The sequence below is a fragment of the Porites lutea genome, chromosome 2, assembly GCF_958299795.1.
Source record: "Porites lutea chromosome 2, jaPorLute2.1, whole genome shotgun sequence".
Lineage (NCBI taxonomy): Eukaryota > Metazoa > Cnidaria > Anthozoa > Scleractinia > Poritidae > Porites > Porites lutea.
The window spans coordinates 3,258,800-3,281,257 of NC_133202.1; the positions used below are offsets into that span (position 1 = coordinate 3,258,800).

Below are 22,458 nucleotides of genomic sequence, written 5' to 3' on the forward strand. Positions count from 1 at the left end.
TTTATTTTACTGGAGGGCCCCAGCAAAGCATCTGATTACAGTGGCTAAGTCTTATACCAATTTTATTAAATCATTATATTAACTACAATATTATCGCTCAAGTAGAAAGTAAGTGGGATAAAATAGAACATCAATAAGTGCAAACCACGCACTCTTCAGAAGTGTTTTATTTCCACCCAAATAAGAAATAATTTTTCATTTCAAAAAAATTTTATTGAATTTTAAATCTGTTACAATATTTGTGGCTTTCAATCCATTCATTTCAATTTCAGGGAATGCACATGGACAAAAATACAAATATTATTTTAATTAACAATTTATGACTTTTGCTGTTATAACTTTTTAAATAGTTTAGCAATAATATACCAGTATTGTTCAGTATAATAATTTTTGTCTAGGAGAGCTGAAAAATTACTAAAATAAATACATGACTGTATTTTATATTCTGAATGGAGGAAAAATGTTAAAATCTTAACTAACAATTTATGACTTTTGCTGTTATGGCTTTCTAAATAATTTTAGCAATAATATACCGGTATTGTTTAGTATAACAATTTTTGTCTAGAAGAGCTGAAAAATCGCTAAAATAATACTTGACTGTATATTCTGAATGGAGGAAAAATGTTAAAATTTTAACTAACAATTTTTGACTTTTGCTGGCTCTACCAGTATTGTTCAGTAAAATAATTTTTGTCTAGGAGAGCTGAAAAATAACTAATAAATACATGTCTGTATTTAGAATTATTCTTCAGAATGGAGGTATCAATAAATAATCCAGTGTAAATAATGTCAAACCAAGAAAAACTGACACTTATGAAGCTGATGCCCAAAGGAAAAAGAAATGAGAGAGGGAATGTACCAAATCAATGTTCTTTTAAAGTTTTTCCCCTTATTGTCAAACTCAGAAAACCGTGAACACCTAAAAATGTGAGGAATGTTACAGTGCAACCGGGAAAACTGTGAACACTTGAAAAATCTCAGGAATGTTTATTGTGTACTGTTATGACCAATCACAGCAAAGATCAGGACATGCGAACTAGCCACACAACCACAAACTAATTAATGTTCTTGCTTGTGGTTCAGTTTTCTCATGGCTGATTGGCTTTTTTCTTGCAACACAACATTGCAGAGATATTTCTGGTGTTCATGGCTTTCCCGGTTTGACTGTAATGTTGTGTAGTGCCCAATCACAATAAAGTTCAGGATGCACGAGCAAACCTCAAACCACAAACTAATTCATTTACCGTTCCCGTTTCCGGTTTAGTTTTCCCACGCATTATTGGCTATTTCCTTATAACAGAATAACATCCCACAAATATTTGTGGTGTTCATGATTTTGTGAGTTTCACAGTAACAAACCGACTACAATCTATGAAGATCAAGACTGGAGAGTGGTTTAGCTAATAAAATTAATATGCCTGAAAAGTTTTCTGCATTCAAAAAGAGAACACTTCTAAAGCCTTATCGCAAAAACTTAAAGAACAAGATGATACAGTTAAGAGATCTCTGCAAATGTACAGAGAGATACTAGGGCTGGCGCAAATTGTAGAAGACGGGTGAAGAAATTTTTCTGAAAAATTAATTAATCCTGTGTTCCTAATAGCAACAAGATGTCAGAATGTACCTTATATCAGGGGAGAGCTTATGCTTGGCAGAGTGGAAGTGCACTTAATGAGGGGATGTGGTAGCTGTATCAACCAAGCGACACTGAAGTGTGGCTGGCCCAAACTTTAACAGTAGACAAAAATACCTTCACGGCTTGTTGCCCTTTGCAAGCTTGCTTAAAATAATTATCTTTTGGTTCCTTACATTAAGTTTTTAAATTAAAATGAGCTAGTTGATAACTTACATCTAGTTATATGGCTTATAAGTATACTAGGTGAGTACTTTAAGTGTACATTTCGTTAACAGTAGCCTAAACAGTTGCTTCAGGATCTGCCAAGGGCTCAAGTTCATTCCCATCAGTGCTTTGATTTTCAAGCATAATAGCATCTCCATTTGACATGTTAACTGCGGCCGCAGCTTTCTCTTTCTTTGCATCCCTTGCAAACCAACATGTCGCCCAAACAGAATCTACTACCATAATTCCAAGGTGAATGATGATCAATGGCAAACTTATCAGCCCTTGCTCAGCTTGTGTAAATGGAAGAAATCCTGAAACAGTCACAGCGACTGCCAGAGATTTCTGGCTTGCCATTATCATGACTGACTTTAGAGATGGTTTTTCCAGTTTAAGAATAAGGCATGGAGGATATATAACAAAGATAAACAGGACATGCATTGCCAAACCCCATCCAAGGACAGCAAAAATACTGGCAACTGAGATTTCAGTAAAGGCATTTTCAGCACTTGCCTGGCTAACTTTCATCCATGGTATCATTGTAAGGAGTACAATAGAAATCATCTTGAGAGTGTTGGAAAATCTTTTGACACATGGTTTGACATATGGCACAAATCTCAGTCCTTTGCCAACCTAAAAAGAAGAAAAATAATAATAATAATAGTTTAATATTTATATTGCACAAAATACATGTAAATATGATCAAATGCGCATTACATGAAAGTAAATTATCGACAATAAGTTATCCAAAATAACTAAAAATATTATATAAAAAAACAATGGATCTATAAAAATATAATATATACATAATCCTAAAAAATCCCAATAAAAAGCTAATCTAAAAAAATTGGGTCTTAAGTAAACCTTTAAACCTATGAAAATTGGGCTCATTTCGCATTTGTGATGGTAACCCATTCCACAGTTTAGGTGCCGCAGCTATAAAAAAAGCACGGTCACCCAATGTAAAAAAAAGAGATGAAAAGCCCTTAATTACTATAATCAAAATAGCAAAGACTACTTTTCCCCTATGTACAATTCTGTTCATGCTCAATTTTCTTCGGCAACGATTTGATTGGTGGTAACTGACAATAGCAAACTGATGCGTCCAGCCGTCTGTTCAGGCGAGGAGCTTGGGCTCATTTCTTGAACAGCTGTAGGAAATTGAGCCTAAGGGAGCTGCCTGCTCAGATTCCTTTCGATTAATTGTTAGAAACTCAACAAAAAAAGTTTGTTTATCTGGTATTAAGCCTGGTTTAATACATCTACATACCAAAAGTGGCAGCAGTACAGTCAGTACAAGTTTAACTAACAGTGCAATAGCATCCAACTTGACATCCTCAAATGCTATAATCCAGGCCACCAATGGTGGCACAGTAAAAACAGCAGCTAAGTTACAAAACACTGTGAGCATAACAGATAATGCTACGGCGCCTCCAGCTTGGGCTGTCTGCAGGGAAATAAAGGAATCAAAGCCTAAATATTTATTGTAAAGATTTGAATTAAGATAGAGAATAAAATTTAATATTATCATTATTGAACTCTGACCTCATTTAGAATACTAAAATTTTATGTAATGGGAAAAATAATAAGGATTGAGAAAATTCACAAACAGAAACCAAGACATTGACTTGTTTTATTACTAACAACGTAAACAATATATATCAGCCTACTCCTGAAGGTAAACAAAAGCCCCAAATGACATACAAAATTACACAAATTAAAAATAACTTAGTTCCTAGAGCTAAAAGCTTCCCCCCTTGCCCCCCGCCTCAAGGAGACAGTAAGGATTCGTTAACCTCTACTCCACTGCAGATAACTCAAATCATAATGAGAAATGAATTTTTCTTTCTTTCTCTTCTTTTTTTACGTCAGTGACACAGGCATCTTGCAAAATAGAAATTCTGAGTTGTCCCAAAGGGTTCAAGCCCATGATCTTCCAGTTAAAATTGTCCAGATGTTCCTCTGCTGAGTTAACAGATTCAACTTGAGGGAGCTATGGCCTAGATTTAATTATAAACTATGCCCCTTTGTTCCCTGGAGTTAGTACAGTTTAGCAAATATCCAGACATCTTCTATTTTCTTTGCTATAAATAGCACAAAGAAAATAGGAGCCATCAGTAACAGGTTAAGTACAGTTAATCCTGGCACCAAATTTGTCTGATCATATTAGGACAGTCTGAGTCCTAAAGAATGTAATAATAATGTAATCATTTAATATGGCTTTATCCCTGAAAAGTTATTAATGTTGGTGCTTTGGGGGGAGGGGGGTAGAGACTGCCCCACTCTCCCCCCTCCCCCATTTAAACAAAAAACGCTTATTTGTTTTCCCACCCGTGTGACCCAAGGGTTACTCCTGGGAATTCTTGGTGGGGATGTGCTGCCTGGTTCTCCAAATCTTGACCCTATTTCAGACCAAAAGATATCATTTTCCACACCTGTTTTCAGACCTGGCATCCAAAATCCATACCCATTATAAGTAATGGTAACAGGACTGAGTGGAGTCCAATTCGGTCTGTAATCATATGAGTGATTAACAAAATCGGACGACCGCGTAGCGGGAGTCCGATTTGTTTAATCACGAGTATGATTACAGACTGAATTGGACGACACGAAGTTCTGTTACCAATTAATCATAACTTTAACAAAATTTGTGATATATAGGGCTCTTTTTAAATCAAAACACAAGAAATTCCAAGATTTTTTCGCTAGCTATGAAAAAAAAAGCCCTTTAAGCGCGCGCGTGATGGCGCGTACTGTCCAATTACTTAGGCATGACGCGTACTGTCCTATTAAACTGTCCTATTAAGGCTGAAATCAGGGCAGTTGAGAACCAATCAGATTTGAGAATTTTGTTATAGTTATGATTAGACTTGGAATAGGTCGAAATTATGTCATCATTACTTAGATTAGAACGCCAACAAGATTTCTTTAAAACCATTTCGAATGTCCCATATTACACTTTTTTTCTTATTCATATGGAATTGAAATGACAAATACATTAATACACTCCCGTAGTCCCCTCGAAAACCACACCCTATTCCAGACCAAATTGGGCAAAATCTATACCCTTTTTCAGGCCAAAACAGTGCAATTGAAAATAATCCCACCCTTTGGGGCAGCACATACCTATGTGGCTTATATGAGAAAGTACCCCCTGGGCTGTGTGACCACCCTTTTTTCCAATTTTTCCCCAACAGTTAAAAAAATATTTCCACTACGAACCAGAATTTTAGCCAACGGCTCACATTAGTTCTTCAAATGCTCCCGAGCCACCCCTCCCTGACTCATTCCTTACTCGTTCCCACAATATAACTCACCAGTATAACTCCCCCGGCAATTGTACAAGGAACGATGAAGTAAATCTGAATTCCTATTTGAAATAAAGCTGGGCCAAGAATCGAGATACCCTCAACCGTAGTAGGTGGAGAAGAGGTTCCATTTCGCGTATGATTTCCATTCGAGAAAACACCATTGTCCTGGGGTTCAAGGTCCTTTGTCGCGTACGGCTGATAGGGTAACAACCCAGTAAGATGTCCTCCGATTATCGGCGTTAAACACATAATACAAATGACTCCCCATATAAAAGCCTTGTACGATTTCAAAGCGTCTTTTACTTCTCCTGTTTTCAGTTTGAGTCCGCTGTGAAGAAACAGACCTATGACGCAAATGTACTGAGTCGGCAGTTCGCTGAAGAAAACGCCGGGTTGTGGAGCAACGATTCCCAACACGACAAAAAATACAAGGCATATGGGCAAAAAATTTTTGAGTACGCCTGTCTTAACCCTGTTCCATAATGTTGGCCGTGGTGTTTCAGAGGACGACTTTTCCAAGGGAATACCCTCACCTTCTTCTATGTCTTTCCCCGCCATTGGAAAAATGTTATAACCCTTATGCAATTGTAATGCAGATTTTCATGAGGTTTCGTTTGTCACGTGGCTAAAACTTGATTCGCGGGATTTTACAGGCCTTGGTCAGGCGTGACCCGTCACATGTGAATGATATCACTAAATATATTTAACTGAACATAGGATCTAGGATAGCCAACGAAAAAGAAAGTACTTCTTGTAATCTTGATAATCTTTGTAAAAACATGTGCATCACAGCTTCAGGCTGATAACTGGAAAATCGTATTCGAGTGACGCACGTCTGCAACCGGAAGTGACGCTGACAAATTCGTAATGCTTTTCGTGTCTTTGCTGTAAAAGAGAAGACTTGCCCACAAATCAAGGCGAAACCACTGCTGAGTTTTGCAAAAAGTCCACTTCCAGTTGACGTGCGCGGCTCAATTGTGCAAAGCTCCGCTAAAAGTCTTTGATTCAAAGCTCTAAAAGGCTTTCAGGGGATCGGAGCGGGGGATGGAGGGAGGGGGGGGGGGGGGGGGGGTTGGAAGGAGAAAACCACAAAAGGGAGACAGACTGTTGCTTCCGTCCCTTCTCCTCTCTCCCTAGTTTCCATCATAACAGTCTCGCAGCAAATGGTGGGGAGGATGGGGATGAAAGGCGGAAAGAAGAAAGGAGAAAAGGCCCCTTGCTGTCACCCCTTTCGCTTCTCTCTTCCTCATTCCACCAAGGGGGAAACGCCTGTCACCCTATATTCAGGCAAGTTAAGAAGCAAAGTACATTTTTTTCCGGCCATGTCTTCGACTCGGTTCAACAGGTGTCAAGTTGTATTATTGGGGCAAACCTCAAGTCGCTTTTATCTCTGCTGTTTTGTTATTTATGTCTCTTTGTGTCCCCCGCTAAAAAAGGTCTGTAAAACTTCGCGACAGTTATAACTTTCGCTCGTTTCTGACCTATTATCGTCATCGTCATTTAACTCGGCAAGTTTACGAAGTGTAAGGTGCTCTTTTTAGAAGTCTCGTTGAATTTTCTCTGATAATCAACCATTGTCAAAAGTTGAAATAACACCGTGGCAGGGTCTCGGGCCAAAGAAATATTTTCTGGATCCGTGTAGAAGTATAACTAAATTGCAAGCGTGCGGAGGAAATAATACAATTTCTTAGTAAAGGCTATAAACATAAAAAAAGCTGACCATAAATCACTTCAAAAGGTTAAATCACTTATAAAGTAATAAATATTTAAACAGCCGCAACAAGGTTGCGGTTGTACTCAGTTCGAGAACTATAGCCTGCCTAACAGGTGCTTTATGAGCCAAGCGAGGCGAACGCGGCGCCAGTGCAATCGTCAGCCATCTCCCGCTTCGCGCAAAATGCGGCGTTCGCCTCGCCTAGCTCATGAAGCGCCTGATATGCAGGCTAGGAGAACTACGACGCGGGCACAACCACCAATCTTCAGATTGATTTGAATACCCCACCTCCCCCGCCCCCGCCCCCCCCCCCCCGAAAAAAAAACCCTACTCGAATCCAGCCAACCAAAAAAGAAAAATACTTGCCAAACTTTCCAACCCCCAAAAATCCCGGAATCGAACATTCCAAACCCCCCAAAATTGAAGTCCTTCGATCAGGGCCCGTCACTTGAAATCCGAAGTACTCCCCCCCCCCCCCCCCCCCCCACCGCCGCCCGCCTTGTTGCAAGATCTCTGAGCGTCTGAGACGGAAAAGCCTTCTTTAATGCCGAGCCAGTATCAAGAGCTCTGAAGCCGACGAAAGCCTGGCGATTTCCTATGATTTGCTGCCAAAGATTCCTTTTATTACTAGTTAAGATTTGCTAGCTCAGACACAGTTAACAAAATTTGAAATTTTGATTTGATCGAGATTTTATGGCTCACAAACGTTAACGAAATTTGAATTTTGCCCGTCTACACGGATTACAGACTGTACATAACTCTCCGATGCCCGGACATCAGATCAAGTCCCGAAATAATTTTTAAGTTTCCAAAAATGCTACCAATCCAAATAATCTTCTTAAAAAGGCTTCCTTTCCTTCACAGTCGTTTTTTTAAAATCCCTTAAGTGTCGATTAAGTGATAAAACCCTTTTACAATGGTTGATTTGAAAATCGGCTCTCTTTAGTACGGAAGTCTTTCAAAGTTTCTCATTAGCTTTACGGCCACAATTTGTTAAAATTTTTCACGGTTTTTGTCGCTAGATTAGTAGCAGAGACAAACGCAACAAAAATAACAGTCAGTTGTTGAGGTACGAATTTTTAATCTGATTTCCTAAGATCACTAACTCCGATCCCATCCCAAATGGAAAAGTTTGCACGAATCTGTATCATGGCCGGGCCTTACCGCATTTTATTGTAATGGCAAGGAACAAACTAAAAAGAAAATTATGGCTCCTATAATTATCTATCTGTCGTAACCCCTAAACCGTACATCAGTAGGATGACTAAAATGCGTGCAATTCCACAATTAGCTTCGGCGGATAGTACTAGAATAAAGAGAGTTATAGTGACCGATTTAAGTCTTATCATTGTTCGCCAATTTTACAAACGCGCGCTCGCGCGTATGGTAGTAGCCCAGCAAAAATAGAGCGTTCGATGAGTTCTGCACACATTGATACACTCCCGGGGCGGGGATACACTTACCTAGAATCTTTCACTGAAAGGAGTAGATCTTCGCTAGAAATAATCATCACCATCATATCAATAAAGGTTTTGATTTATAAATAAACTCTAACATCTAGACTAAATCGCACCAGTTATTTACGGCAAACTTGTCGTTCAATTTTATTTCTTTATAGCCTAAGTGAGGCTTAATTAATATTGGATTTTTTTAATGTCTTGTAGAATATTTATAATAACGATTTTAACCTGTCCATATCTTTACTATTTGTACATTGTATACTTCAATATTGTAAAATATTTTATATAATTGCAAAGGGTTGAGTTTTCCCTTCTATTTCAAGCACAACACTGTTAATTGTACTTCATATTTGTCACTATGCCCACCACATCATCATCATCATCGCGCCTGTAGCAGCTTTAGGCCTCCACGTTGTCTGACCAACACTCTCTGTCTCGTGCAACCTCTTTGGCTACTTCCCAGCTCTTCCACCCCGCTTTGTTTCGCTCTTTCTCAAGTGTCCTACTCCAAGTAGTTTTTGGTCTTCCTCTCCTTCCAAGAGCGTCATTGCAGCCCCAGGAGAAACACCTCCAGTCATTGTTGTCTCCTTGTCAATGCTTCTGGTTTCTGTAACAGTTAGTGTTTTTATGTGGTAGGGTCGTTAGCCCTACGCCCAACCTCCAACCTGGAGGACCAGGGGATCACTCTTTGTTTGGTCTCTACCCTTCGACTTTTTCGGCGTGCCCACCGCACAGGCTACAATCTAGCTGCTGTGGCCGAAATACAGTCACCTCTTTAACACAAGCACTACTGACTGGGATGTTAAACGACTGTGTTTAATACTGAGCGGGATGTTCACCTCATAGTCAAAGAAAATGACTAAACAACGTTAGGACAGGGTTTTCAACTGTTTTGTAAAGTAGCGGACATACTTCTGAAAGCACCGGACGTGAATGTTTTCTTAGCGCCGTAAGGCGCCTCGCGAGCGCGGAAGGCGCAAGCAGCTAGGGGGGTCTGGGGGCATGCTCCCCCAGGAAATTTTTAAAATAGAATACTCAGAAACGCCATTTCCAGCGTTTCTGGAACCAAGGAAACAGTTTCCTAGGCAATGCTGGCGCTCACTAAAATGAAGAGGGGAAACCAATAAAATATCCCGCCGCTCAATAAGCAAAGAAAAAAGAGTTATATGGCCGTTTTGAAGAATGTAATTGATTATTCTGTTATCCTCTAGTCAGTATGTTCATGAGATGCCTTAGTAAGAAAAATATATAATACAGTAGTAAAAAAAAATCGCCAATATTGATCTCAAATAATAATAATAATAATAATAATATTCAATACTTATATTGCGCTTTTTCTATAAAAATACTCAAAAGCGCAAAAGTACCGGACGTGGCATGGCAAACGACCGGACGAAACGTCCGGCCTCCGGCCTCAAATGAAAACCCTGTTAGGATCAAATGCAAGTTGTCCATTGTGGGTTATGTCCACCTTAATGAGGAATCTGTTAACAATAAGCTGCAGCTTTTCTCTATGACACACACCATTGGTACTGACGCTTTACTTAGTGTCCATCTAAGAGAGCTAGTGCCTGCCTTAAGCAAAGTCAAAAAACATGATTGAACAATATCAGGTACAAGCTTTCGGTGTTTCCTATAAGGAATGACTGTTATATGAAGACTGAGATATCTCCTTCACTCCTGATGAACAAAGAAAAAAATCACAAAAAATTGAAATTTCTTTCTGTAAATCCTTAGAAACAAATAGTACCATGCAAGAGTTCAACCAACGGGGTTTCATTTAAGTAGTAACATTAAGGGATTTCGTCCACAGATTTCAAAGTTAGTGTGACAAAAATAGTCTCACCACAATGTGGCCAAGGAGTGAATGGGTTACGGACAAGCTGATTGTTCCATCAGACCAATTGGCTTCTTAAGAAATAAGAAGGGACGCGGAGCAGGGACACGCTGGTCAGCTATTGGCCAATGATTTTTCCCTGTCCCAAGTAACAGTCCCAGAAGTCTTTGCAAACGTTAACTATTCCCAGTTTCCTTTTGGTTTCTAAGTGGACACCAGGGCCCAGTTGTTCGAAGGCCGATCAGCGCTTAACTCGGAGTTAAAATTTAACCCGGGTTCTTTCTTTTGCTCAAAAACATTTTCTCGGATAATTTTCTGTGTTATTTTTAAGAGCATTTAATCATCAACTTGCTGACAAAAAGAATTAAACTGAATTTACTTTTTAACCTTTCATATCTGAATTCAAATTTCGCACTAACCCTGGGTTATCTAAACCCAGCTTTGAACAACCCGGCCCTGAGGGTCAGAGGGCGAGAGGAGGAGCAAAAACTACTTGGAGAAGGGCAGTCCAGAAAGAGAGAAACAAAGCGGGGTGGTTGAGCTGGGAAGTAGCCACAGCGGTTGCACGAGACAGAAAGTGTTGGTCAGACAACGTGGAGGCCTTATGCACCTACTAACGCGACAAGACATGATGATGAGATGAGGATGAATGCACTTGGCACCGCTAAATATCCAAGACTCTCCCCATAAAGAGTACACACAAAGATGTACACATCGTTAAAATATTCTTGTTATAAGCACAAAAGCAGCAAAAGCTAGAGTGAGGTAAACCCAAGCTTTGTGTTGAAAAGGTGACTTGTGGTGATGGATTTGGCGCCATTGGGGAACTGTTCTATCCAGTTTGTCTCTTGAATACAATACAAGTAAACCTGGAGTCACAAACATGATAGCCAGTCCAGCAAATGAACCCTGTTGATGGATTGAAGCAAATACAACTGTTAGTCAAGAACACATGACGTGTCTTGTAAAAAGGACTTAGGGAAGGTAACAGTGATTTCTGAAGAGCATGACAGTGTGACAAAGTCTCATTGTTCTTTCCACCTGCTTCGCATCTTATGACCTGAATGTGTCAATTGATGCTTGAAAAGGATAATCCTTTAAACAGCATTGATGGTACATTCACTCATTGTTTTTGTTTTACAAATTTTTTCTGTACAGAATTTTACTGCAAGTGCAAATTAGTAAATTTAAAACGAGCAAAATGTGTGTATCATATGCTTATGAGTAACACTGCATGGTTCATCTTTACAGTTTTATTTGCTAACCTCAAAAAATGGCCGGAGAGTCAAACTTTTTTCAGCAGTTAATACATCTAGGGTGAATGTGGGGTTCAGAGAATAAGATACAATAAATGATTTTTCAGTCCACTCACTGTCAGAGCCACTAATTGGCCAACATCATGTATGAAAATGGCAATAACTACTGGAGGCATGAGGGCAATTAGTGTGAAGAGCTGCTGCCTACAAAAAATATCCTACAAAATAAAGCCATTATAAATAGATTAATTTTCATTATATCAGCATAATTACCATCTCTAGTGGTGGATATGGAATCTTGAGGAAATAGGGAACACTCACCCAGGCCTTGTGACAAGGTAGGGTGGCTGGGTGGGAGCTACCATCTTGGACAAAAAGTGTTAAGAATTTGGCACTTTCTCACCTACAGGATGCCTACACCACAGATTTGCTATCACAGTAACCCCTTCCCCCACCCAACTCTGATTGATGTTGCTCAGTCGGGAGCAAAAATGATCCAACCAGACTTGAATATTATTTTGGAGGAAATAGGGAGTATTTTTAATAAGTGGGTGAGCTGTAGCCTGGGATAAGACATACAACATCCATTTTTCATTATAACATTTTTTACCAAGACTGTGCATCCATTCTCAGGTTAATGAGATTTATTATAACAGTACCTACGTTTCTCTAGCAAAAAAAGTGACGTCATATAAAACTTGGTTCTAACAAAAGAAAAAATGTCTTTTTGCTTAAATATGAGGCTCAAAATTGTGATTGGAGGACGAGGCCATGTCCCGTCGGTAATTTACTACTGTATCTGTGCTTTCCTTCATTGCTGTCACAATTTTAACCCATCTCTCAGGGCCTCGTGAGGGAGCAATGACAGGGCAAAACACAGATTGTATTCAACTCTAATATAAAAGCAATGTTTTGTTTAAACATACCTTTGATATTGGAAAAAGTGTCATTAAATTATTCCTCAGGGTTATGCAGATCAGAGGAAAGTTACTACTCAATGTAAACACAGGATACAAGCTGAGGAACTTGGCAAGGACAGTAACAGAATGATCACTGAAGTTTAATGAGTACAGCGGACTTATCTGTGATGCTGGCTTGTTAATGACTGCAGAAAACACAATTATGCTGCAATACAGGAGTACAATGATGTAGTCTATCAATACAACCCTCAGAGTTTTGCTTTTATCAGCGAGAGGAAGTATAATGGAGGGAATGGTGTGCTGGCACATGAATGTAAACACTGTTATTCCTATAAGCTGGAACATAAATACAAAAAATAAAAATTAGAATAGGCCAGGGCTTAATGAATGGAAGGAATGATCTGCTGACACTGGTTAACTACTTGCTGATTTTGAGAAAATGAGAAATGATGTGATCAACATGTCACAAGCATGGGACAAAGAAAAAATCTGAGTCCCCGACAGAAATTGAACCTATGACCTCCAGTACACCGGTCGGATAATCTCACCACTGAGTTATGAAAGACAGTGGTGAGCTGTGGTTCATGTATCACATGTGTCCTGCATACTGCTAGGATCAGCAATGTTGAAATCGTCATAAGTGTGATAAATAAAAAATGATGGTAAATTTTCGAGCTCAGTGAAGAAATGAGAAATGATGTGATCAACATGTCACAAGCACTGATCTTGTTCTACAAACATCTCTGTGGAAGAATTTTTTTTCCTGCAAAATATGTAGTGGTCTTCCATCCCTTTTATTAGTGATACTCTTCATTGCTTATAGAAATTAATGATCTCAACTGCAGTACCATCATGTTATCAGATAGGGCATACATGTAAAATATACAGAAAGGCAAGATGACACATTTGTTCAAATTATGAAGGTGCATATGCTGAAAATGAAAATTTAAATTCACTTAATTTAATATTTACTAAAAGAAATAAAATATTAATAGTTGAAACACACCTCTTTTGCCTTTTCTGTGTCCCATAACATCAACTGATCAGAAGGCACATAATGTCCATTTGCAATGTCTAAAACTGTCAACAAAATCATTAAGCCCATGGCAGAGTTCCTCATAACCATGGTAAACAGCTGAAGATATGTAGTCTTTTGAAAAGTGAAAAAACAAAATGGTCCTATTAACATGATAAAGCCCCAGAGGAAAGAATAGTAAGATATTTGATGACTTGTTCCAACAGCTTTCTCAAGTGTTGTGGCTACTGAAACAGCATAAATTGCCAGATCCTGCAAGAGAAAAGAACTCTGTCACAAACCTCATTGTAATGATAATAGAGTTGGTGAAGGCTATGATCTGCACCTTTAGCTACAAATTTAATTCTTGGAAGCAAACTGATACATTAAACTATGAAAACCTAATATCTGCATGCATTTTCTCTGCACTGTTCTCCATGCAATTAGTTTTGAACTGATGAGGAGAGCACCATGGGAAAAAAATTTGGTTATCTATGCATCTATCCAACCACACCACAAGGAAACCAATGTGAATTGTCGCATTTCTAGCTAGAATGGAAGCCTGTAACCTGTGTTTAACTTGATGATATTGACAGCAGTCAAATCATGGTATCCGCTGACCAGAATCACATGACCGTATTGCAACTCAGGTGCCAACTTATTGAGGTCACATGTATTTTTTTTTAGGTTTTCCGCTTACCGGTTATTATCTTTTAATTGATCACAGGCTCAAGTTTATGTTTGTCAGCTAGTCCTCAAAAGTCCTATGGTCATTTTGGTCCTCCCCTAAGATTATAGATTTCTTTGCAGTGGCTCCACAAGTTTGTTGTCTGAAGTAAATTATAAACGTCTACATGGGAGCTTCTCTTTTCGCTCTGGCTAAATTTATGTTAGTATTATTTTTACCACCATCAATCAAGGAGAACTTTGATGCTAGTCAAGGAAGCATACTCATGGCACCCAACAATGGTATAAATATCTATTCTAAAATTGACTGAAAAATACTGAAAGAATTGAACAAAAAAAATCCAGTGATAACAGGTATAATTTATGATTATCACCTTTTTTCCTGATATTCCCCAGTCGAATACAATGCAACTCAAAGACCCTGGTACAGCTGTTAGTATAGACGTGTGCCACTTAAATTTTAACACTAATGATAACCAAAGGTTAGGGAGTGTAGGTGCAATCTGTCGAAGATCAAAATGTTCTTGCTCCAGTGCTATGCTTTGCATAAGTTTCACATGACAGAAGGTCAAAATGTGCCTGATCAGATTATGAGTAATAGAAGACTGCATTCTATGCTTTCCATTTATTATTAGTGGGAGTGCAAATGAATGCTGGCTACACAATGCCGAGCATTTGTAAATAGAAACTTGGAGATTAGGGTTGTGATTTTCTCTGGTCACCGGCAAAATTATGAACAGACGGATTGTACTTACCCCATATAAATATAAGCAAAGTACAGCATAGAAGAATGTAGATCCTGCAGTCCCCAGAAACAGCTCTGCCATATAACCCATTTCAAATTTCTCTTCAATTTCAAATAGTGGAGCAGAGAATACATCGTTCTTGACTTTTAACTGACTAATCTGTGCCACACTGTCATCTTGTGCTGGATATCCTTTTACCAAAGCTTTCCTTGTTACTACAGTCTTTGTTCCCCGCCAAGCATTTGCTGTTGCAAGAACTTCTATCATAAATGTAACGCTTATAAATGCCATAAAAGACACAGTAGTAAGGCTTAGTATCCCTGCAATGACTCCAGCTTTGGCAATAGCTGAAGGAAGAGCAAGAATTCCAACACCAACAAGAAGATTGAACAGGAAAACAGCAGCAACCTAAAAAAATAAAACATTGGAATTTTTTTGAAAAAAGGTTGCACGAGAATGATCGCGTTCATCAGAATGCATCCTAATCTGGTGTTCCTGTGGCACAAAGGCAGAAATGATTGAGATGTCACGGGTGACTGCCAATTAGCCCTCCCTATTAATTTTATCAGGAGCATCTTGGCCAGGAAACTGGACTCCTTTTGACTCGATTTTGTTTCCGCAAGTCATGAACGCAGATCAGTAATCAATGATTACCTCTAGTTTAATTATTAAAGGCCAGTTTTAAGCTTATAATGCTGATCATTTTTTATTCATTAATTTTGCTTCAATGCTTATGATAATTGTGTTGAATTTCTGCCTGCTTATACTTTATCAGCACCCCTTTAACAAAACCTTACTTCAAACTTTTGATATCTCACCGTCACAGGCTGCTTCTTTCCATCCCAAACTTTGGTAAGATTTCCTTACAATTTTGAAAAATAAAGAAAATAACTGCAAAAATTTTGAAAATATTTTAAATTTTTTTTCCATCTGTTTTTCACTTTGCTATGCTATTTTTTCAGACATTGACGTTACGGTAAATCATCAGATCGGTATGACCTGTTTTTTTCAATCAAATGCCAAAATTGTGAGTGAAACAAATAGCAAATGAAAACAAGCATTCATCATTAGACTACTGCTGTACCTAAAAACACCACGAGTTCTCGTCTTTCACTTTGATGTCTAACAATTACAGTATTAATTCCAAACACACCTTGGCAGAGTAGCTAGAAGATGAAGGATTACTTTGAAGTGTTTTTCCAGACATGAGTAGAGTTATCAAGACTACAGAAACCTACAAAAAGTGATTCTTAAATCAAACATTTGAGTACGTGGTGGTCGCCATCTTGTTTCGCAACATATCGAGAGAGACTGAGTAACACAACTCTCATCCCAGACTTCTCTCGTTACTCATCCATCATGGCGCCCAAAATGTTTGAGGTTTCCTTCAAGGAAAATTACGCAATATTGTCCATGAAATGCGGGGAAAACAGATTAAATCCCAAATTTCTGGAAGATTTTCATTGTGCTCTGGATAAAATCGAAAGGTATTTGATTTTATTCTCGTGAGGGTGTGGGGTGTGATCTGTGAAAAGCTGAAAATATGTGGGAGTCTGAGCATTATTCCTTCTGTGTGAAGGGAACGTTGCCAGGCTAGATTCCAGAATACTGAACCACTTATTTGCTTCTCGTTGAGAACAGAAAACATGCAAGCATTTTTTATTTTCAGTTATTTAGTTCAGTCTACTGCTAAATACTTTAAGCCTGTGCATCCTCCATGCCATACCCCCAACAAGATCTTCTACGACAACCTCCTCCTCCTCCTTTCTCTTTCTCCTTAGGGAAAAGCCCTGGGAATGAGGTTGAACCCTGCTCCAGGGTGTTTTAATTTTATAACTTACGGTCAAGGCAGGTCAAGCGTACTCCTCAAGATTCTACTACTGAATTGATTATTTGAAAGATGAATCTGTCAGTCGTTTCCATAACTACTGTCAAATTCAAATCAGCATTCCAGCATGCATGATGAGCAGTGAATATTTTACGAGAACTTCTGTGTATTTGGTCACATTGAAAATCTCTGAATGGATAAAATTGCTTTGAAGACATGCACATCAAATTCAGGAAAACTGAGCTGGTAAAAATTTCATAACTGCCCCGCGTGCAAAATCATGGCTCATTATGCATGCAAGAATGCAGGGATAAATCTGAAATCTACGACTACCAATGGATATACAGTTGAACCTCCCATAAGCAACCACCAAAAATTCAAAGACTTAGTGATCACCTAAGTGAGGTGGTCGCTTACAAGATTCGAACCATGGGCACATCTACTTTATGGGAGATAATTTATTGCATGCAATTTCTAACTTACACCATGTGTAGTTCCATGTTGTTACTAAAAAGTTATTTGTACATGTTGTACATTCTAAGTAGCATAAAATATGCACACAGTGAGCATAGAGATCAGAGAATGCCTTAACTTTCAGTCCCACGAAGTGGTTGTGGTCGCTTACAGGAGGTGGTCGTTTACTAGAGGTTCCAACTGTGAGGCTTTGACTGGGAAAGTTTTGGTGTTTTGGATTGGCGATCGCTTATGGGAGGTGGTGGCTTATGAGAGGTAGTTGCACATGGAGGTTCGACTGTAATAAATACATTAATGGAATCTTGGGGATCTTGGGGATCTTGGGGAGCATGCTCGACCTGGCTAGACTGTAAACCCATGTCTTGTGCTATTTGATAATCTTTTGATCTTATTTTACCTTACCTAGAAACAATTAGTCCAGTTTTTAAAAACATAATCTTCAGTCCTCATTTTATACCTGGTCCATGTTTTATACCCAGTCCGCAGTCCATGGTCCACATTCCGCAGTCTGTGTTTTATAACTGCTTCAGCTCCATTTTACTTCGTGTTCAGTTCGTTTACTTTTAATTTAGGTACTCTTTTTCCTGTACAAGTTTTAAATGCTGACTGCTTCCCCTCAGTATTTTATTAAGTACAAAATGTAGGTATCTATATTTTTGGGAGTTTATTTGTTCTAAGTTCTAAGCTGTAAGTTGCAAGTGTCCATGGGTTTAGAAGTTCGTGGCGGGAGGAACACATGATGAAGCCCATAGAATACCAGTGTGGGAGGCATTAAAACTACAATATACAAGGTTTAAGAAAGATCTCATGTATTTTGCCTTTTTTTCAGAAACAAAGATGTCCAGTTTCTGATAACGACAGGAGATGGAAAATTCTATTCAAATGGCATTGATCTTGAGTTTCTTGGAAGGTGCACTGCAGAAGAGAAGCTGAAAACAATAAATGGGTTTCCATCAGCTATACTGAGATTGCTTACTTTTCCAGTGCCAACCATTGCTGCACTAAATGGTACATTTGTCTTAGGGGGATGGGGTAGTAGTTTTTTGAGGGGAGAGTACTTAACCTTTGTTGGGGCATTTTATTTGTGGGATAGTCGGTAGGGCCATCATGATTGATTTTTGAAGTAGCTAATAGAAAAGTTCTAGACTTTTACTGGGAACATCTCATAAGGAGATTATGGCCTCTTATTTGGCTTCTCACTTTGATGATTTGTGACATATCGAAGACAGCTCAACTGGAACAGATGTTATTGGTTAAGGCTCTTTGTTTGAGATGTGCAAAACACAACATTCCCATTTGAATGCTCCTTATACACCCATTTTATAACATAATCTTTTCTGCTGATCCCCCTTGCTCACCAATAATAGAATATTTTTGTATCTTCCTACTGATGTTGTCTTCCACTTGATGAAGAAACCTATCTTAACCTTGGGCGCTTATTAAATTTTTGGACCTTGCGAGAGGGCGAGGTGGGTGCGTATTCGAGGCTGGTTGCTTATTAAGTTTTCACAATTTTTAGCAGTAGTAATTTTATGTTGCAACCAAATGTGAAGGAATTCGAAAGAAGAATTTTAACTTTTCATTGAAAGTTTCTTTAAAAGACTAAGAAAATTTGGTCTTCAAGCAGAACTTTCTCTATAACTATTTCCAGCTCATGATCAGTGAGGTCATTTTCTTTTTTGGTGGGGACTGGTAGGGGAGGTGGGTGCTTATTGAAGGCTAGGCATTTGTTAACTTTTCCCGCCTATAGGGTGGGTGGTTATTTGAGGTGGTTGCTTATTCGAGGTTGGGTGCTTAATTGAATAAATGCTGTATATCTGTTATAAAGACATCACTGTATGAAAAAAAACCTTTTTAACAAAATTCTTGTATTAATTTATCAAGCCTTTTTCTTTAGCCCAGTGTGAAAGTCAGTTGGTTTTCTTCTAACCCTCTCTTCCCTCTACTAGCAAATAACATACCAGTATTCCATACTTACCAGTTAGCGTTCATGTTCACAGGGCATGCTTTTGCTGGAGGGGGAATACTGGCTCTTGCACATGACTACAGAGTAATGAGAACCAAGCGAGGCTGGTTCTGCCTTCCAGAAGTAGATCTTCACTTGCAGTTTGGGACAGCAAATTTGTTACTGCTAAGGTATGTCACAACACTGTAATATAATAATAATTATTCATACTTTGCTATAAAAATCTGACCTGGGTTCTCTCAGTGATTGAAGAATAATGCCAGTCATTAAACGTTTTTATCAGTAGCCTCTGAAACTATAAAACACCAATCTAGTAGGGTTGATGGGCACTTTTTGAATCAGGTGTGTTATAAATATTTGGGGATGGTGCTTGCTAGTTGTATCTCTTACAGTTGGCAGATATGGATGATTGGCTGGTATGACTGTCACTCTAATACGTACCGGTAATTCTGTTGATGAATCCTGTGGCATTACCATTCAGATGAGACCTGTATTTGATGCGCAAAATGGTATTTTAAAACCTGACTTACACTAAAGCACAACTGACAATGTCACAAAGTTCTGTGATGACAATACTAGTCCCAGGACTCCCAATAGTACAATAATATTTATTTTCAAGGATTTTGCAAAAAAGATATTAGGAATTTCTGTGAATTTTTATATTAAGAAAGTTATAAATGACTTTTAATAATGTTTAGGGCAAAGATCAAAGATCCCAAGATACTGTCAGATGCTGTACTCATGGGAAAGCGCTTTGTTGCTGAAGAGGCTCTGTCTGGTGGAATTATTCAAAAGATCTGCTCTGCTGAACAATTACTTGATACTGCGGTGCAGATGGGCAAAGAGGCTGTAGGAGAAAAGAAGTTTAAAAGACACTTCTTTAAAGAGTTCAAGACAAATCTGTATAGTGACATTGTTGAGGCTTTTCAGAGACAAATCAGTAACACTGAAGAGAGTCTTGAAGTGATCTCAAATTTTTCTCTCAGTTCTAAACTTTAAACGAAAAATTTATACGTTTAAATGACTGGTGTGGTGTTCCACAGACAGTTAAAGGTGCCCAACACAAACTTCTTATGCAGAAGTACCAGGCTCCCTCAGTTAGTTAAGACATGTCAAAAAGAAAAGTAAGCGGAATAATGCTGTCTCCCCAGTCCACACCTGTATGTTTTTCTCTTTCTGCTCATACTGACTAACTAATCAGTAAAGCAGTGCTAAGGCAGTGCTTAACCCTAATTAGTAAAGGGAAAAACTACATTGTGTAAATTTCATCAGGTGTCCGAAGGGGCTATGGTCGATGGGATCTAATGATAACCGACTTTCTTAGAGATAAATCTGAAGTTAGGATTAGGCTTACAAGCTTATTCAAGGCTGGACGCTTATTAACTTTTTCTGCCTTTAGGATGGGCGCTTATTTGAGGTGGGCGCTTATTCGAGGTTGGGCGCTTATTCGAATAAATACGGTAACTTACAGTTCATCAGAAACGGTAACATGCTGGAGTTACAACAATCAGAATTCAAGTTATCGGGGTAAATTTCAGTGAACTAAGTTTTTTATCAAGCCCGAAATGAAACTTAGTTCCCTCAGTCGATTTAGCCAGGTTGGGGGGGGGGGGGGGGGGGGCGGAATTCCAGTTATTCGAGTTCGAGTTAACAAAGTAAAAATGGCTGAAAAGCGGGGTGAAATCCAAGGGGAAGTGGACTTGGTTCGAGTTAGCGGGGAGTTCGAGTTATCGGGGTGCTGCCCTGTATTTGTACACGAAGACCCGGTTCAGACGCCGAACTTTTCATGAGCGAAAGCTAATACATTGAATTAAGGACTATGAAAAGTTTGGCGCAGGCGTCTGAATCAAGTTGGAACACCTGTTTCAATTTGGGACGGCTCAGCCGTTCTTTTCGCCTAGTCTGACCGAGAATTTCGCCTTTGGAGCGACTTTGGAACGGCGTTGATTCAGACGCCGAACTTTTCATGTACCGAACCTAATGCATAATTAAGCAATAGACCACACTTTCTATGGGTTTACCGGCGTGATAACCCACGCGGGATGTTGGGAGAACACGAGAAAAGCTTGTAAATCACGAGCCGGTATAATAAACAATAGGTTTTTGACCAATCAGATCACGCGTATTATCTCAGTTATTTTATAAATTATTATAACGTATTTTGCAAGCAGTTTGACCGAAATGAGCATTTTTCGCCTTTTGATCTTAGTGCTGTATCTGAATCAATTCAGCCGGTCTAAATAATTTGGGTCGGCGAGAATTTGAATAAGGTTTGGCTCATGAAAAGTTCGGCGTCTGAACCGGTCCTAAATCAGTTCAATTTAAGCATTGATATAACTGGACGAAAAACGTGCCATTTTGCAATGGTATTAATGCGAAATAATATTGTGAACTCGGGAATTTATTGCCGGATGACTTATGGAAAAATACTGCTTTACGTAAAGGTAACGGGAAAACCTTAAGATACTTGTAAATAAAAACGATTGAAGTACTCAATTCGTTTTTTGCTTTTTCTTTAACAATCCAACTTTCGTGCAGAGTTGCAGGAATTTCGCCGCGACAACTGCTGGGTACCGGGAATTCGTAAAGCTTCGGAAAGGCTTTTTTAAAATTGAGTGAATTGAAAGTGAAAGAAAGTTTCTGGTTTTGCCTATTTCACTTTCGTACTTTAGAACAAACCCCCTCCAAAAATTTATCAAACATTCACTATGCCAATAATTTCCTTATAGAGGCTTTTTTTGTATATCCTGAATGAACTCTTGGTGAGCCGCTGAAATGTCAAAAACTAAACAAGGAATTTTACTGAAGTAGCCTCTTTAAAGCTCTACGGGCTGACGTACTGAGGCTATTCACTCATAAGACTATATAAGCTGCATTCAACAACAGTAAGCTAGTAAGCTGACAGTTTGAACTGATTTTAAGGAGTTTAAAACGAATAAGGCTGGCGTCCATTTTTCTAGCAAACATGCATCAACAGAATCCTATTCCTCTGAGACGGGCGAATACATGCAGTTCTGCTCTGATTTTCTTTACGAATATGTTTCTCCTCGTCGGTTTTATCTTGACTGTAGTTGGTAGTGTATGTTCGTTAGAGCGAAGTCTAACGCGAATCGTTGGGCCGATATTTTTGGGAATCGGCTTAGTGTTGTTGATTTCAACCGTGGAGTATACTCGCACCCGCCCAAGAAACAACAATGCCGGACAAGGTATAGCCGAACCGACTAGTGAAATAGGATCAACAACTCAAGGAGAATTGGACAATGTGACGACCACCACTCAATATCCTAGCCCTCATGGCTTTCAACAGCCGTACGGGCAAACACCCGAGTATCCCTGGGGAACAGGACCGTATCCGCCGCCACCCGCTGGAACTTTGTGTCATCCGACGGGACCAGCTTATCCTT

The 22,458-nt window shown here is 39.0% G+C and overlaps 3 protein-coding genes across 3 annotated transcripts; 1 reads left to right on the forward strand and 2 right to left on the reverse strand.

Moving 5' to 3' along the window:
* Window positions 1–1,619: 1,619 nt before the first annotated feature.
* LOC140927428 (uncharacterized) lies at window positions 1,620–5,723 on the reverse strand. The gene is made up of 3 exons (XM_073377076.1): window positions 5,158–5,723; window positions 3,111–3,287; window positions 1,620–2,473 (listed from the first exon to the last, which is right to left on the reverse strand). The coding sequence occupies exons 1-3, from the start codon at window positions 5,707–5,709 to the stop codon at window positions 1,916–1,918; spliced, it is 1,287 nt and encodes a 428-aa protein (XP_073233177.1). The 5' UTR covers window positions 5,710–5,723; the 3' UTR covers window positions 1,620–1,915.
* Window positions 5,724–9,517: 3,794 nt separating this feature from the next.
* Window positions 9,518–16,101, reverse strand: LOC140927429 (transmembrane protein 104 homolog). Its single transcript, XM_073377077.1, has 6 exons — window positions 15,940–16,101; window positions 14,796–15,194; window positions 13,345–13,626; window positions 12,345–12,674; window positions 11,535–11,636; window positions 9,518–11,071 (listed from the first exon to the last, which is right to left on the reverse strand). The coding sequence occupies exons 1-6, from the start codon at window positions 15,991–15,993 to the stop codon at window positions 10,880–10,882; spliced, it is 1,359 nt and encodes a 452-aa protein (XP_073233178.1). The 5' UTR covers window positions 15,994–16,101; the 3' UTR covers window positions 9,518–10,879.
* LOC140927430 (uncharacterized) lies at window positions 16,080–20,549 on the forward strand. Its single transcript, XM_073377078.1, has 4 exons — window positions 16,080–16,273; window positions 17,918–18,096; window positions 19,089–19,224; window positions 19,753–20,549. Exons 1-4 carry the CDS (start codon window positions 16,146–16,148, stop codon window positions 20,051–20,053), a joined length of 744 nt encoding a protein of 247 aa, XP_073233179.1. The 5' UTR covers window positions 16,080–16,145; the 3' UTR covers window positions 20,054–20,549.
* Window positions 20,550–22,458: the final 1,909 nt, after the last annotated feature.